The sequence below is a fragment of the Doryrhamphus excisus genome, chromosome 3 (genome assembly GCF_030265055.1).
Source record: "Doryrhamphus excisus isolate RoL2022-K1 chromosome 3, RoL_Dexc_1.0, whole genome shotgun sequence".
Taxonomy (NCBI): Eukaryota; Metazoa; Chordata; class Actinopteri; order Syngnathiformes; family Syngnathidae; genus Doryrhamphus; species Doryrhamphus excisus.
Genome location: NC_080468.1, coordinates 7618402 through 7634422, shown reverse-complemented (window position 1 = coordinate 7634422; position 16021 = coordinate 7618402). Strand labels below are relative to the sequence as shown.

The 16021-nt window shown below is 40.6% G+C and overlaps 2 protein-coding genes and 1 non-coding gene across 7 annotated transcripts in view; all 3 read left to right on the top strand.

The window, feature by feature from the left end:
- Positions 1-925: 925 nt before the first annotated feature.
- On the top strand, positions 926-3130 carry ticam1 (TIR domain containing adaptor molecule 1). Its single transcript, XM_058066855.1, has 2 exons — positions 926-1221; positions 1371-3130. The coding sequence occupies exon 2, from the start codon at positions 1462-1464 to the stop codon at positions 3109-3111; it is 1650 nt and encodes a 549-aa protein (XP_057922838.1). The 5' UTR covers positions 926-1221; positions 1371-1461; the 3' UTR covers positions 3112-3130.
- A 244-nt stretch (positions 3131-3374) lies between these two features.
- camsap2b (calmodulin regulated spectrin-associated protein family, member 2b) overlaps positions 3375-16021 on the top strand; it is a 37548-nt gene continuing 24901 nt past the window's right edge. For 3 of the 5 annotated variants that reach the window (XM_058066854.1, XM_058066852.1, XM_058066853.1), the window contains exons 1-2: positions 4410-5292; positions 9937-10196. In XM_058066854.1, the coding sequence (XP_057922837.1) occupies positions 5163-5292; positions 9937-10196 (390 nt within the window). In that variant the 5' untranslated portion in view covers positions 4410-5162. Of the gene's footprint in view, positions 3438-4409; positions 5293-9936; positions 10197-16021 lie in introns of those variants that run through there. The other 2 variants (XM_058066851.1, XM_058066850.1) reach the window with 2 other exon arrangements.
- On the top strand, positions 7974-8046 carry trnak-cuu (transfer RNA lysine (anticodon CUU)). The gene has a single exon. It is a non-coding gene; the product is annotated as a tRNA-Lys (tRNA).

The window sequence follows — 16021 nt, the reverse complement described above, 5'->3', positions numbered from 1 at the left end:
TCTCGTCATGATCTTGTAAGCCCAATCTCATTTGTCATCTCATCTCTATTAACACGACTCACACTGACTACGGTACAGCTCCGGTCCTGATCCATCCCGGATTGCCGCAAAGTCATGCCACTCACATTGACTGCAATGGACGCAGCAGTGGGCTCCGCTCCGGCTGCGGAAACTCTCAGCTTAACCAGAGAGTGACTCCAAACAGATTCTTTCTGTTGTGCCATACGGCCGCTGTTGCCGGAGCTGCAACGGAGCCGCACCCGGAGACCAGGGTAGGAACACAGTTGGACTAACGCAGCACAAGATGTGCTCCATATTGTATTGTAACTGGATAATGTACGCAAACTAGGGCAAAATGATCATGTTCATTTTCAATGTTACCAATTGAGCAACTGAAAAAGTGCTATGGTGTACATGGCATTAGTACAGTAATGTTGTAGCATGGAGAGGCATGCATTTCATGGCCTCAACTGAATAGCGATACTGTATTCTGTAGGACCACATAAAGTATATATAGCAACTCTACAATTGCAGTATTTATGGAAGGCTTTAATACCGCTTCTCCTATAGAGTTACTGTAAGACCTCAGAAGTGGTCACACAGCAAACATATCAGACTGCAGCCAGAACAGAGAGGCTCTCTGTCTTGTGCAATATTGAGGGACCTGCTGTTGGTTTGCACTCTGCTTAGTGTGACCCCACCCCTGGTAAATACAGGGTTGGAGGTTTCCTCCGTGGATAAAAATATACCGGCCTCTCGGCAGAGTGGGGAAGAAGGGCCAGAATTCCTTTGCTGATCCTATTGTACGCAAAGGGAGCGACAGGCAGGCATGTTTGCAAAGTTAATAAAAAAAGGGCGACATATTTGGAAAAGGTGAGCAGGCTGACTGCTTCCTGCTTTGCCTTTTGTCCACCATGAGCTTCCATACCTTTGTCATTCATGACATCATAAGCCTGCAAGGCAGATGACCTGAGTTTCCATTGCCGCGGCTGCTAGCACACTAGATAAAACTACTAAAAACTAGTAAAAACTCCCCTCCAGAGGTTTGTTCTATACTATAAATATTTCATTTGAATGAGAATCATTGAGAAGTTTCCTGAGCAAGAGAGAGAAGCTGTCTAAACTAAGCTGAGACGAGGCAATGTGGGGGACTTCCTGATTTGAGCAAAGCACAGGCTAAAGTTAGCCACAATCATGGCTTCAAGAACACTCTTCCACTAGGTAAGTAACACAGCTCTTTGTTTGTATTACAGTTGAGAACCTGCTGAAAGGTTAATATGATCTTACTGTACAAATAATACAAAGATGCATTATATCTGCATTTCCATGCTGTGTGTGTACGTCTCTAATGTTGTGGCTTCTCTTTCAAGGGACCGGCCTGATTTGGAAATGATACACCATCTTTAACAACCCAACAGGGAAGCATACTATGTTGCACGGTTGCGATCAAAAAGTTCAAAAATGAATCAAAAGGAGTTATCTGACGGTACGGGCCTGAGGGATGTTTTTGACATACTCGTCAACGTCCCACCGGAGCAAGTCTTGAGTCTGACATTCCAGCTCGAGGAGTCTCCTGAAGATAATATCATACACGCCTTGTGTCTGATTATTCTCCGTAAAGAAGAGCAAGCCTTGGACAAACTGGGCCTGCTGGGGGACCATGACCTGGCCAAGCATCTTGGTGAACTATGGAAGAAGAGTCAGGGTAGATTAGAAGACTTTGCACAGTGCTGTGGAGAATCCAGACAGTTAACAGGAGAATCTTTGGCAGCGTTGGCTCGTGTTTTTAAAATTCTGTTCAAGCACAGACTCTGTGATCAGATTTTAAGGAATCTGGCCTACAAAAGGGCCCTTTCCAGTGACAGTTCCGGTGAAGATCTGTTATATGATTCGCTCAGAGAGGAAGCTAAAAATGTGTGTGGGCCTCAGCTTGCCGTGTGGATGTGCTCCTCCAGGGATCTCAAATCAGACTCTTATCATGATGCCCCTGACAGTCTGGTTGAAGGGGTGACAAACCAGGTCAGAGGCTTTCCCAGCACACTGCAGTCAAGCTGCTCCGAGCTTTCTTTTCCCACGCATCTGGAGATCAGCTTGCCCGTGACAGTCCCGTACGTGGAGGACAAAATGACTCCAGAAGCACCAGGAAACCCTGAACAAAGCCTTATTACACCTGCTGGGAGCGACAATTCTCCTGAGCAATCTCAACTCTCGTCTGTGTTGTCGCAGCCAACATGCAGCAAACTGCCAACCACGGATGTAGCATCTCAAAGCGAGCACATAAAAAATATGGATTTCACCAAGAAAGAACCTCTGAGCCAAAGCACCTTACCAACCATGGTGCTTTCTTCTTTAGCTTCTGCAACAAACAGCATTCTACCCAAGAGCACTGTTTCACTGGAGATAGATAAGGCTGAAAGCGCAGAAGAGGAGGATGAAGAGGTCATATTTTATTCATTTGTCATCCTACATGCTCCAGAAGATGCGGAAGCAGCCGAGATCATGAAGGAAAAACTAGAAACTGTCATAGGTCATAAGGGTGCGACTTTCTCTGAGGACTTTGCTATACCAGGTATGAGCACCCTGAAGTGCGTAGAGGATGCTATCAACAACTCGGCTTTTACTCTTCTGTTGCTCACCCGCAACTTCAACACACGTATGCTGGAGGTGAAGACCAACTCGGCGCTGATCAACTCCATTAACAAGCAACACAAACACAACACAGTCATACCTGTGCTACCGAAGGACAACCGCATGCCCAAACATAAACTGCCTATCGTGCTGCAGACTTTGGTTCCCCTTGAAGAGAGCAAATGCTTTGAGAACAAAATAAAAAAGGCGTTGTCATCAGCAAAAATTAATAATCAAAAAAGAATTTGGTCTGAAGAGCAGAGAACACGAAATGAACATGAAGCAGCACATATGCTGGGAAAACTCAACATCGTGCGCCATCCAGTCGACGTTCCCAGTGCGGAATCAGTCTGGCAACACCATCCAAGCATTCATATTGAAAATGCTAAGTATATTATGATTGGTAATGACTCTCAAATGACTGTGGATTACTGTGGAGTTGCTGAGAAAGACAATTCTATAGTTACAGATGACAGGAAATAATTACCAGTTGGTATGATTTTTGTCAAAAACACTAAAATACTTTGTTTAAACTCGGAATTCTCACCATGACGTCATAGGTATACATCTATTTTCATATAAAAGCCATTTTGCATTTTTAAACACAACAATAAAAATAAACTCAATCATCAGATATCTACTGCCATCTGCTGGCCGATGTGTGATTCACACTTCGTTTCTTCATATGCTGCAGGAACATATTGCAACCACTCGGGGGCGGTAGAATCTAAAAGTTTCTGTATGGTCATCCAATGTAAGATCCTCTTGCGTGTGTTCTCATGTGTCATCTGGAGAAGTAATATTGAATGGTGAGTTTCCCCAAGTACAGTTTGTGTGCTTCTTTGTGGTCTGAAATGTCCTTTGTTTCACTGCTTAATAAGGATGAAGAGTGCATATATAAATTGACATTTTCTAAATCTTATAAGCGGTGTCTTGTCTTTCTCTTTAAAGTAGAGGAAGGGGGTTCAAGTTGATAATGCTGTTCCGGGAAGGCTATCTTGTTTTTTTGGCCAGAAGCCTCCAAAAGACAATGGTCATAAGCACAACATATTTAAGATAAACAGCTTTGCTCACACATAGGATAGACCAATACTGTATTACAATACTGTGTTACATCAACTAGCGATGCTAACGCTAATGCTATTTTGTGCTCAACAAGCTAAGTGTATTGAAGCGTGGAGCGTCGGTGTTTTTGTTTATCGTTTCTGTTTGGCGTGAAACCAAAATGGAGTAAAAAGCGGCAATAAAAGCAAAAATACTGACTTTACACTCACACTTTGGCTATCTGTGTGGCATTAACTTCACCCTTTTTCTTCTTCGGTAGTGTTGTACGGCAGGTTGACGCCATTGTTTTTAATTACTGCCACCTATCGGTGGAATTGGGCACATGCATGCAACATTGGTCTCCTTCACGCAAGTAAATAAGGATTCACCACAGTTATTTCGTTGCTCGCCTTGTGGGACAGGTCATAAAGTTTATTATATTTCTATTTTTAATTTTTATTATTTTTTATTTTTATTTTATTTTCACTGACTATAATGCAATCGATGAAAAAATGTTGTTGAGAAAATGTTGCTATGAGGATAGATTTCTGACAATTTATCTAAAAACTGGGATGATTTGATGATGAAACTTCTGCATCTAAATGATGCTAATGAAACAGTTTAATTTGGTGTAAATTTATTGGTCATGCCTGGAGAGTGGGTGCACGGATGACGTCAAAGAAATGCGACTGTAGTAGGGAGGTTAGCCTTTTTTTCTCTTGGCTGTGTTGTGGTCAATCAACGGAACCCACACGTCCTCTCAAGTTCCTGAGTTTTTGTCCAAAAAGAGCTACTATTTGCCCTACGCTTCGCCCGCTACACTAAGTCTAAACTAAAAGTTCCTGAGTTTTTGTCCAAAAAGACCGACTCTATTCGCCCGCCACAGTAGTCTAAACTATAGGGCCAGAACTGCATTGAAAATACATTTTAGCATTGGTGAAATAGATGTTTATGTAACATCAAAACAAATGTAAAAAATGATAAAATACTGTAAAATGTTCAATTTCTAGACAGTGCAGTCGATTCGTGCTCCAAATGTGGATAATGTCACTTTTGCTCATGAGTTAGAAAAGGATGGAAACGGTGGGTGGAGCGCACATGCGCACTAGAGCCCTCTCCACTCTGCTCTGCTGTGCGAGAACAACGCAGAGCAGATTCTGCGAGGAAAGAGAGGGAGGGAGAGGACCAGAAAAGAAGCAACATGGACACAAACGCCCTTCTTTGTTTCAAAGTTTCTTCTCACTCTGTCGTATTCTAACTCTGTAATCTCGATGGATTTTTTGCTCGGGAACGGTAGGGAAGGGATCCACAAACCACAACACCAGTACGTGACAGTGATGTGAACATCAGATGGTTTATCTTCACATTCTGGAAAAAAGGTGGGGGGAAGATCTCGCTGCGTTCAATTCCCGCGATGTTGACATCTTGAGTCTGGAGGAATTCCTGACTCGCTTGGTTCTTCCTGCCCTGACGCAGTGGAAGCATAGAAGATGGGAGATGACAGTGGTATGAGACGGACCTTCATCGTTCCTGCCATCAGGAGCTTCGACCACTATGACCTCACCAGGGCGAAGATCTCCTGCAGCTTGACGTGGCTGGTGGCCAAGGCGTTTGGCTCTGGTAAGCGAATCTATAACACCACAAGTGTCCCATATCATACATGATTTGCATATTTCTGACTAAGTGAAGACATTTCTGTTTACCCTTCACGAAAGGTCAGAAGTCAATCCCCTTAACACCTAACATGGGATTATTGCTTTAACTGTCACTTGTTCATTGCTAATTATTCCTCCCTGTAGGAAAGAAACTCTTATGTAACGTGACCGTGTGTGAAACAGTCAATAATTTTCTCACTAATACTGTAAATGACATTTGGTGCGCCCCCTATGGGTTATGGGCATGCTTGTATACATAGATTTATGGGCAATCATTAAGAACAAGGGTCTCAATCTTAATTTACCTGGGGGCCACTGGAGCTAGAGTCTGGGTGAGGCTGGGCCTCATCAGGTTTAAAAAAAAAGCATTTATTAAAAACGGAAAAAAATATATTAATATAATATATTATAATATGTATAATAAATTATAATATACCCTACACTTTTCAGTGCTTTGGTTCCGGTTTTCCACAAGAAAAGCTCTAATAAAACATTCCACTGTTCTCAGATATCTTAATTTCTATTTACCACACAAAATTTTATAACAAATGAAATTAAATCAAAATAAAGAAAATCAATAAAATAATAATAAAACAGCAAATAAGAAAAACTTAAGCCACATATAATTGGTGAGCCACTTAGCCATTTTACCTAATTAGCAAGTTAGCATCGTTACATCTGGGAGCAGCGTCATCACTTGCAAAATCGCATCAATTGTGTCTGGTGTGCACACACAGCTTTTAAGCTGTAATTTCTGGGTACATGATACCATACAGCGTCCATATCAAACATTCAACTTTCATATCAAGGTGGGGGGCCTCAAACTAGAACCCTGCGGGCTGCATTTGGCCTGTGGGCCGCAAGTTTGAGACCCCTGATTTAGAAGCTCACAGATGATGTTAAATGGACCCTCGAGTCTCTTTCTGTCAAAATATGATTAAAAAAATCTCAAATAATTGCAGTGTTTTTCCACTAATCTCTCGTTTATCACAGTTAATTGGTTCCAGACTTAACTGTGATAAGTGAATTTCTGAAAAGTAGGAAAGCTGTTCACTGTTTTAAACATTATTAGACACCCTCTAGACTTGAACTAACAACCCTATAGTCACATGTAGGCTGGTGTTACCAAATATAGTGGATATAATAAGAGCAAATAAGCCATTTAAGACATAAATAAGAGAGCTTGTGTGTGTTGCTATGAATGTGTTCCCTAAGGCAGCAGAGTGAGTAGCGGACAGGAAGTTACATCAGGCGTACTTTTGCGTACCTTGGCTATTAGGTCATCTACGTATAATCATAGATTCCATTCAAGAATCAATGAATACTGTTAACTTTAAAACAGTGCTTCTCAAATAGGGGTCAGTGAACTGTCGGGGGAACGTTGCGAGGCCAAAGAGTATTTTGCGCATGTACAGATTTATCATACTCATGCAGTTCCCACTTCAAGTAAGCTTCAACCCAATAACAACTCTGGGAAGTAGACCATTAAAAGACAAACCGCTATATGTCTTCCAGTGTGTCAGACAGAGCCGCATGTGATTCCTTTGCAGCTGCATGAAAGGATGGATAGATCCAGAAGGTAGATACTGTAAAGAGGGCAACATGTGAGAACACCGGGTCCTTCTGCCTTGTTTTTCCTCATCCCTCTAGTGACATACTTTCCGCTCCGAGCATTGGCAAGAACTGTGGCCCAATTCATAACAGTAACCAAGAGCTTGTGCAGCCTGGTTTGGAATAAGATATATGTTTGTAAAGGGGAAAGGTATACAACATGTACTTTTAATTAGTTGGTAATGGCACAGTTATTGAACTGATGAAGGATTCATCGTGTCTTGAAGCAACTGAGGCACAATTGAGCGCACAACTTCATTCAAGTACTTTATTATACAAAGAAGTACATTCAGTATGTGACGTGTATGTGGCATCACTGGCATCACAACAGGAGTTCAGAACATTCAGAAAGAGAGTCTCTCATCCCACAAGAGCTGGCGTGTTCATTTCATTTCATCATCATGGAACAACAATTTTAAAAAGTTACTTAGTATTATTGTTATGGGACCAAAAGCAGTACCAAAAACATATGCATGTCAGGACCTGATTGGATAGCTTTTGTGACATATAGTATGATGTAATTTACCCAATATTTTTGCTGTATTTACAAGTACAGATTTCAACAAAAGCTTCCAAAATTTACTTTTGAAGGAAAACTGCACTTTTATTTGGAAATTATGTCCATCATCCACAATCCTTACGTGAAACATGACCACATGTCTTTCCCATTTCTGTGCTTTCGAAAGAGAAAAACAGGTAGCAATGCACGTAATGGGACACACTTATTTCAACTGTAAAACACTACAATAACTCCATAACCCCCAAAAAACAGCAAACAATATTCTATTGACATTACTAACGTGCATGTAAACCAAACTACAGCAATATTGTTATTGTGGCAGATAATACAAAGAATGATTTTTCTGGTGTAGTGACACAGCACCTCACAGGGGTAGCAGGCCTACTCCAAATCAACGCAATAGGACAGGAAACAAGAAACAAGAAGAAGTATATGAACAACTATGTAAAAAATGTGAATTCCAAGTTTTGTTTGTATACAACTGTGTATCTATTGTGTGTGAGAACTGCTATACAGCCCGGCTAGCTCAGTCGGTAGAGCATGAGACTCTTAATCTCAGGGTCGTGGGTTCGAGCCCCACGTTGGGCGATATATTTTAGTTTAGGTTTTCGTAATGAATTTATTCAAAAAAAATCCTGGAAAGTATCCTCAATCCATAGCTTTATTAATACCACAAGCAACAACGTACCAAAAAGTAAAATAAATACATTTTTGATGCGCGATATTGTCTGTTAACCACAAATAACCATAAATGGTGTGATGCTATTTTCTATTTTATGCGGAAAATGGAAAGTGTAGGTGTTATGATTACTTTACAAACCTGAGATGGTGTCCCAAGTGTCTTGAACATGATTTATTGCAAATGTTTTAAGTATCTTTAGAGTGGTAACGGTACATTGGTAGGATATGATAGTAATGAAGAACAATATTAAACTTTACAATAATACAGTCTGTGTTGATTTTTCCACAAAGGATACTAATGCTAGCAGAGATAAACACTGCTGACTATGCTAAGCTGTGTCCTGGGGGTCTCCAGGGCACCAGTCATCTACGTTCCTGGACTTCCTGTTGCAGCTACTTCCTGTCTTTTTCCTCTTTGATGGCCAACACAAAAGATGCTTTTCTTCTCCCGCTGAAGGGGCAGATTTTCTTGTTTTCCTGGCAGCAAATTAATGCTGACAGTAAAAGTCATGCAGGTACACACAAAATAGTTTTGTGAAAGATTTTAAGTAGACTTAGTGTTAAGATTTTGTGTTATCAAAGCTTTGTTAATTTAATTAAAGGCGATTTTACAAATGTCCCACAGCATCTGCCTGTTTCTTAAAATACTTTTTACCACCAACATGTTAGTAGTCACAAGTTTTATGTTAGTTCCTTTCTGTTCTGCCTAAGAAAATAGATTTCATAAATGTCAATTTTTCATTCCATAAGAGAGGAAATTACACTCATATCGGGATGCATACACCCCTCCACAGGGTCCTGTGTGACTACCATGATACACAGGTGTCCCTGAGCTGTCCCCAGAAGACGGCTCATGAACAATATATTGTTATATATATATTATATATTATATATAACAGTATGTGGCTAACAACAGTGACGTGAAATGTGTGTTTTGCTACAAAGCCCAGACATTTGCTAACCCTATTGCCTGTTCAAGTAATGCAGGGCTGCACAATACATGCACACACATATCTGGCCTATGTGGAAGAACAAATAGACATGCAATTTGCAGTGATAGTGGTGAATTCCGGAGTTGTTAAGATTTAATCTCCTAAGTGTTTGAACTGGCGGAGTTCATTAAGGTGATGCTCTCTGAGTTACAACTATATTGAGGAAGCAATCATGTTTATGTTGTTCAAGAGTCAATTTGAATCCGGGGCATTTATTTAATTGGTTCCAGACCTGACCATGATAAGTGGAGTATGATTAATATTATAAATGGAACATTTACGGAGTTAGAGGCCAGAAAGCTGAGTATGACTTTCTAAATGCAATCTTTAGAGCCCTATAGACATGAAATAACACCCCTATAGTCACCTTTACACTCCTATTCTTTGTTTCCAAAACATTGCTCAATTGTAATGCACAGATTACAGGATCACGGCAGGGACACAAGAGAGGGCCATGGCAAGCTAGCGAGCTATTATAAATATCAATTTATTTACTGTATTCTAAACTTAAGAAAGGTTTTAAAATGGATTGGGGGAAAGGACAAAATAAGAAACCAACAACTTACCACTTCCACACTGAATGGGAGGGTAGCTTATTTTCATGTCATTTTTGTGATGTGTTTTGTTTGACCACAATTTTTGACCTTTATCTTTAAATGTCAACCTGAAGTTATGATCCCAAAGAACATTTAATGTGGAAGAAAGTGGAATTTGGTGACACAAACACCCTTCGTGGTCATTTAGTGGCCTTCTGCGCAGTACTTTTACTTTCAAAAGTAACTGTTCCCTCTCTCTTGCTGTACAGATGAAGTACCAGACGAGCTGTTAGAGCCTTTCTACAGGGACCAGTACAACCAGGAGCACCTGAAGCCTCCAGTGGCCTGCCTGCTTCAGTCTGCGGAGCTCTACTGCCGCGCGGGAAGCTTGATCCTTCGCAGCGATGCGGTCAAACCTTTACTGGGCCACAACGCCGTCATCCAGGCTTTGGCCCAGAAGGGTTTATATGTCACCGATCAGGACAGACTTGTGACGGAGAGGGATCTGACCAACACGCCCATACTCATGGTTTGTGTTCACTTCCTTTTCTGACTTATTTGACACAGCTATATTACAAATAACGTACATGACTTAGCATATTGACCTGAATATAAGATGATCCTGAATATAAGACAATGTTTTTCTAGACCCATTTTTGGACAACTATTTTCAAGACAAAATCATAGACAAAACCTCTGTTTGAGTGACGGGAAGAAAAGCTCCGACTCCCTTGAAGAGAAGCTGTTTGGCGCCCCCAGTTGGTGTACATGTATAAATCTCTAGACCCCAAATAGAAGAAAACCCATCTTTTTAATCCTTTTTTTTCTGGAAAAAAATACCTGTTGACATTCCAAGTTAATTTCAGTTAATTGGTTGATATGTGACGCACGATACCGTCCTTAGAAATCGAATATTTTTGCACTTACGGCATAGAAAACCTTCTTACGATCTCTTCTAAATATGATTTAACAGTATTATTGTCCTCTAGGCATGAAATCAGACCCATACAATCAACTTTAAATTCATATTACCCAATATAGTAGACATAATAAGAGAAAATAAGACAAGATAAATAAAACTCATGCTTGTGTGTTGCAGTAAACATGTTCCGTGCGGAGGACAGGAAGTGGCTGAGATTCAGCTTGTTATAGGTTACAGCCCCAACTGTAGCCCGTGTTATTATTAAGACTATGATTTTTATATGATTATTGTGCCTGTTGTGAGATCATTTATACCTGCAACAAAAGCCTGACCAGTGTTGAATACCACATTCACAATTTGAATGCGTCTTCTAACGGCTTATATTTGTATTTTAATTCAATAAGCCATTTTTATGCTTGAAAATACTTCATTCAGGCGGCACGGCGGTCGAGTGGTTAGCGCGCAGACCTCACAGCTAGGAGACCAGGGTTCAATTCCACCCTCGGCTATCTCTGTGTGGAGTTTGCATGTTCTCCACGTGCATGCACTGTATCGTGTATGGCAGGGGTGGGCAAACTACGGCCCGGGGGCCACATGCGGCCCACCAAACGTTTGAATCCGGCCCGCCAGTTGCTTTTAAGTATTTCAACTTTTAACATACCAGCTGGCAAAATGACTTTCAAGTCGGATGTCTTATTCAGTAAAAAAATAATAAAATAAATCGTAGTTTGATGTGGTCTGATGTTTAAAGTGCTCCTGAAAAAAAGGAAACAAGAACATATAGCTGATAGTATGACAATTAAAATTAGACAAATAATTCAAGGCGTAAAATTATTAAAATTATTTTAAAAAATATTTAAAAAATATTTAAAATATATTTTAAAAATATTAAAAATCACTAAAATTATTAAAATTATTAAAATTATTAAAATTATTACAATTATTACAATTATTACAATTATTACAATTATTACAATTATTAAAATTATAAGCGTAAAATCATGTGTGTTAAATATATGTTCTGGCCCCCCGCACAATTTTGTTAACTCAATGCGGCCCATGAGTCAAAAAGTTTGCCCACCCCTGGTGTATGGTATCACGTAACACACTGTCAGATGCTACTGTGTCTTCTCCACATGTTTACACATGGTAGGTTTTCTACTATTAGACTGCCTTGCTTAGGACATGTGATGCTTGAAGAAAAACAGCCTCTAATGACGGGTTTCCTATAACATCTCATTACTAACCGTTCAGTCTGTGTGCCATGTGTATCTGCTTGATGACAGTAAAACATCGAAGGTTTTTATATGAGAAAACTAGAGATGTCCGCTATTTGATTTTTTGCTGATAACCGATATTGCCGATTATGATATCAACCGATATCGATATGTGTAACATCACATATTTTTTTCTTGATTTTCTTTTGTTCGAGTGGCTACTCCACTAATGTATGTATTACATATTTTGTATAAGCATACATATGTGTTTATTGTGCCTTGATTTATGTTATTTTTAGAAAGATTCAATTTACTTTTAGTTAAAGCGACTACTTTATATACCGATATAATGTGTATTACTACTTCGTCGGATCTATAAAGTTCTTGTCTTAGCCATCTGACGAAATGAAATACATTGTTTTTGGTGCCTAGCTGGTTTTTAAAACAGCACTTCCTGTTTCCCAGCATGCTGTACTGTTATAAATGGCTTATAAGTTACATGTTTACAGCTCACACAGTTATTAGGTTATTCTGCATTATTGCTTGATAGTGTCTTGTCTGTTGTTATCTAGCTATTACATTGCTGTGTGATCGAGTGTAGTGGTTAGCGTTCCGGACTTTGGAGTGGACACCCTGGGTTTGAATCTCCACTAGAAAGCACCATAGGTATTCGGCAGGAAGGGCATCCGGAATTTAAATGGGCTCGAGCCAAAAATCAGTATGCCGATCAAAAAGATCTGCTGTGGCGAGTTTGGTACTCTGCAACCAAACATGCTAAATCCTTAATGTGAGAGTAGAACATATAACATGTTTTAATGTTTAACATGTAAAGCATGTTTTAATGAGGCGTGAAGTTAAAAATAAATTAGTATTAAGTCAGAATAGTCAGAACAGAATAACCATAGCAACATCATGTCCATCTTTAGTCACCTAACTTGTTGAGACTTGCAGCCAGGTAAAGCACTCCACGTTGCTTCCTTTGCGCCCCAAATTAAAGAATCTGGATTTGAGAAGATTCTGCTCTTTGAAAGTACAGTAAATGTGTGGTGCAAACGTCTCATACATCACTTCTGCTGATGACAGAAGGTGTCTGCATTGCAGTGTGGCCACCGCTCTCACACCCACCCCCCTCACCCTGCCATCTTTCTCGCTGCTATGTCTTTGTCACCTGCTTCTATATCTTCCCTTAATTACCTTCACTACATGCTAACTTATCTAAAACCTCAAATTATTACCACCAGTGAATGAAGCTTCTTTCTATGCTTTTTCCAGCTTCAGGCAATCGCTCCAAATAACCAGTTGAGGGTGTTTTCATGTGTACTCTTTGTACACTGGCAACATTGATTTGCCGTGTAATGGTCCCAGGAAATAAACTACTCATGATAGCGTGGACTGGGGAGCAGGGATGGACATCAGAATCCGATAATAGAATAATTGACTGTTATGGATTCTGTCACAGATTGTTGATTAATCTGTTCTTGTAGTATTTGAGGCAATGCAGTGCTGCTACCAGCAGGGGTGCTGTTGAGTCAGTCTCAACTAGTTTGCTGGCTAAGGACAACCAACATGACCTTGAATATGTTATTGTTATGTTGTTACGTTGTTAAAATTCGACCCTCGTGAGGATAAGCGGTAGAAAATGAATGAATGAATGACAGACCCAAACTATAAATTTGTCTGACACAGTCCAGGGTGTACCCCGCCTCTTGCCTGAAGACAGCTGGGATAGGCTCCATCATGCCCACGAGCCTCGTGAGCATAAGCGGTACAGAAAATGGATGGATGGACATTTGTAGCAATAATTATATTTTCAAATATCAGATTAAAAAAAGGCGGCACGGCGGGCGAGTGGTTAGCGCGCAGACCTCACAGCTAGGAGACCAGGGTTCAATTCCACCCCCTGTGTGGAGTTTGCATGTTCTCCCCGTGCATGTGTGGGTTTTCTCCGGGTACTCCGGTTTCCTCCCACATTCCAAAAACATGCTAGGTTAATTGGCGTCTCCAAATTGTCCATAGGTATGAATGTGAGTGTGAATGGTTGTTTGTCTATATGTGCCCTGTGATTGGCTGGCCACCAGTCCAGGGTGTACTCCGCCTCTCGCCTGAAGACAGCTGGGATAGGCTCCAGCACCCCCGCGACCCTCGTGAGGAAAAGCGGTAGAAAATGAATGAATTAATGAGATTCAAAAGACACGCTGGTGTTTGAAAAGATAACAGCATTGCCATGGCAACCATATCATGTAATGGTCTATAAAACTGGTGGACCAGCCAGGGCACATCATGTTGCTGATTGTTGACTTCTTTCTCAACTCTGAGTGTTTTTTTGTTGAGTTTTTTATACCATCTGAATGTTTCCTGAGGTCTGGGTTCATTTCATAGTGGTACGTATTTGTACTGGGTGTGTAGAGTTATTGTATAAAGTACATTGTATTGGCAGATTTTGTGCCAAAGCACTTTGAGCTATTGCTTAGAGGCAGCAAAAAACGCACGATTTTCCACAGACTGTGCCTGAAGAATGAACTCATGTCGAGAAGGCGGAGCGTACCGGGCAGTCATTCAGTCAGTTAGAGGACGAATGGATGCAGAAAAAAAAAGGGAGGGGAGGGGCCTTCCAGTTGGCTGCAATCCAGGTAGAAGCATGAAATTCGAGCAAAGATGACAGGAAAGGATGCAAGGATTTTGAAAGATGAGATGGGAGAGAAATGTGGAAGATGGGTGGTGTCAGAGTAGGAAAGAACGTGTGCGAGTGAGTAAGATGAGGAGTGAAGGCGGAGAACGTGGAAAAGCACGAGGGAGGAAGCAAAGGAAGTGACACGCAGTATACTGCAGCAGAGTGGAGGGTGGGGTCTCACAGTGAGTCAAAGCACGTCTGGTGGGTGCACAAATGAGTACCAACCCCTCCCCCTTCACTCATATACTCTATAAAACATGCAGAAGCTGCAAAGTCTGTCAGACCTTTCCCAGTGTGCACATGACCTCCATCCTTTCCTCGCTTTAAGTGTCAGAAACGGAGTAGTAATTGAATTTGTCTGCAGTAGTTCTAAGCCAGACGAGTAGGTGCAAAGTCGTGCCGTAAAAACACGCGTGAACCTGTGTAAAGTGGACACTTTTTAGGCTGTTTGGAGACAAGGGGGCTACTTGGATGATCTGTTTGCTCAGCTGCAAAGACCTTTATGGATGCCTTTGATCAAGGGCACACAACGCAATCGTGCAACAATAGTGGAGGATGCTCCTCTTCTCTATAGTGTGACCGCTGTGTCTGCCATTTTCACAGCCTTATAAGGTGTGATTGTCACCACCAGTGTGGTGGACTCGCTTCTGTGCACACACACCAGACAGACAGCAATGGTTTTAAGCCCATGTTGTAGTATCAACAATAGCGCCAAAGTCTGCAGCTGTGTACCTCCCTGACCGCTACACTGACATCACAGACAGTTAAGTACAAAATGACTCATACTTAGGTCCAATGTTGAGTTAAAATATGTACTATATTTGATTAGTTGGTATATCTTTTAGCTTGAACTGACACAATAAAGCAGAGGTCTCAAACTCAATTTACTTGGGGGCCACTGGAGCTCGGGTCTGGGGAAGACTGGGCCGCATCAGGTTTAAAAAAACGCATTTATTAAAAACAAAAAAATTTAAAAAACTTTGCTTTGGTTCCAGTTTTCTACAAGAAAAGCTCTGATAAAACATTCCACTGTTCTCAAATATCTTACTTTTTATTTTTCTACACAAAATAAGATGAAAAATAAATAAACAAATCAAGAATAAAGAAAAGCAATCAATCAGTAATCAATAAATAAATATAATAATAATAATAAAACGGCAAATAATAAAAACTTAAGAAACCACATATAGTTGGTGGGTAGACATTTTTTTTCAGATTAAGATAAATTTATTTACACAAAAAATGTGTAAGGTTTGCTTAAAAATGTCATTTCCGACTCAAATATATTTAATTCTTGGGGAACCTCTGTCTAGAACACACACTTCCATAAGCCTTTTGACCCCAGTAACGATTAAGGAGTTTTATGCAAAATAAGCTTAGAAAAGCTTTAGTCACTAAAAAAGCACTGGGGGTTTTGATGGAAATCTAAGCCGAAACTTCATTCTGAGCTCCGTAAGTCAGTCAATCCTGCAGCATTAGGGAGAGTGTGTCCTGTGCCAAATATTGGGCAATACATGGAATTTCTGCAATGTCTGCGGATTGTT

What these genes read in the sequence shown, in the direction of transcription:
- ticam1 (XM_058066855.1), top strand. Translation starts at nt 1,462, where the DNA reads ATGAATCAAAAGGAGTTATCTGACGGTACGGGCCTGAGGGATGTTTTT.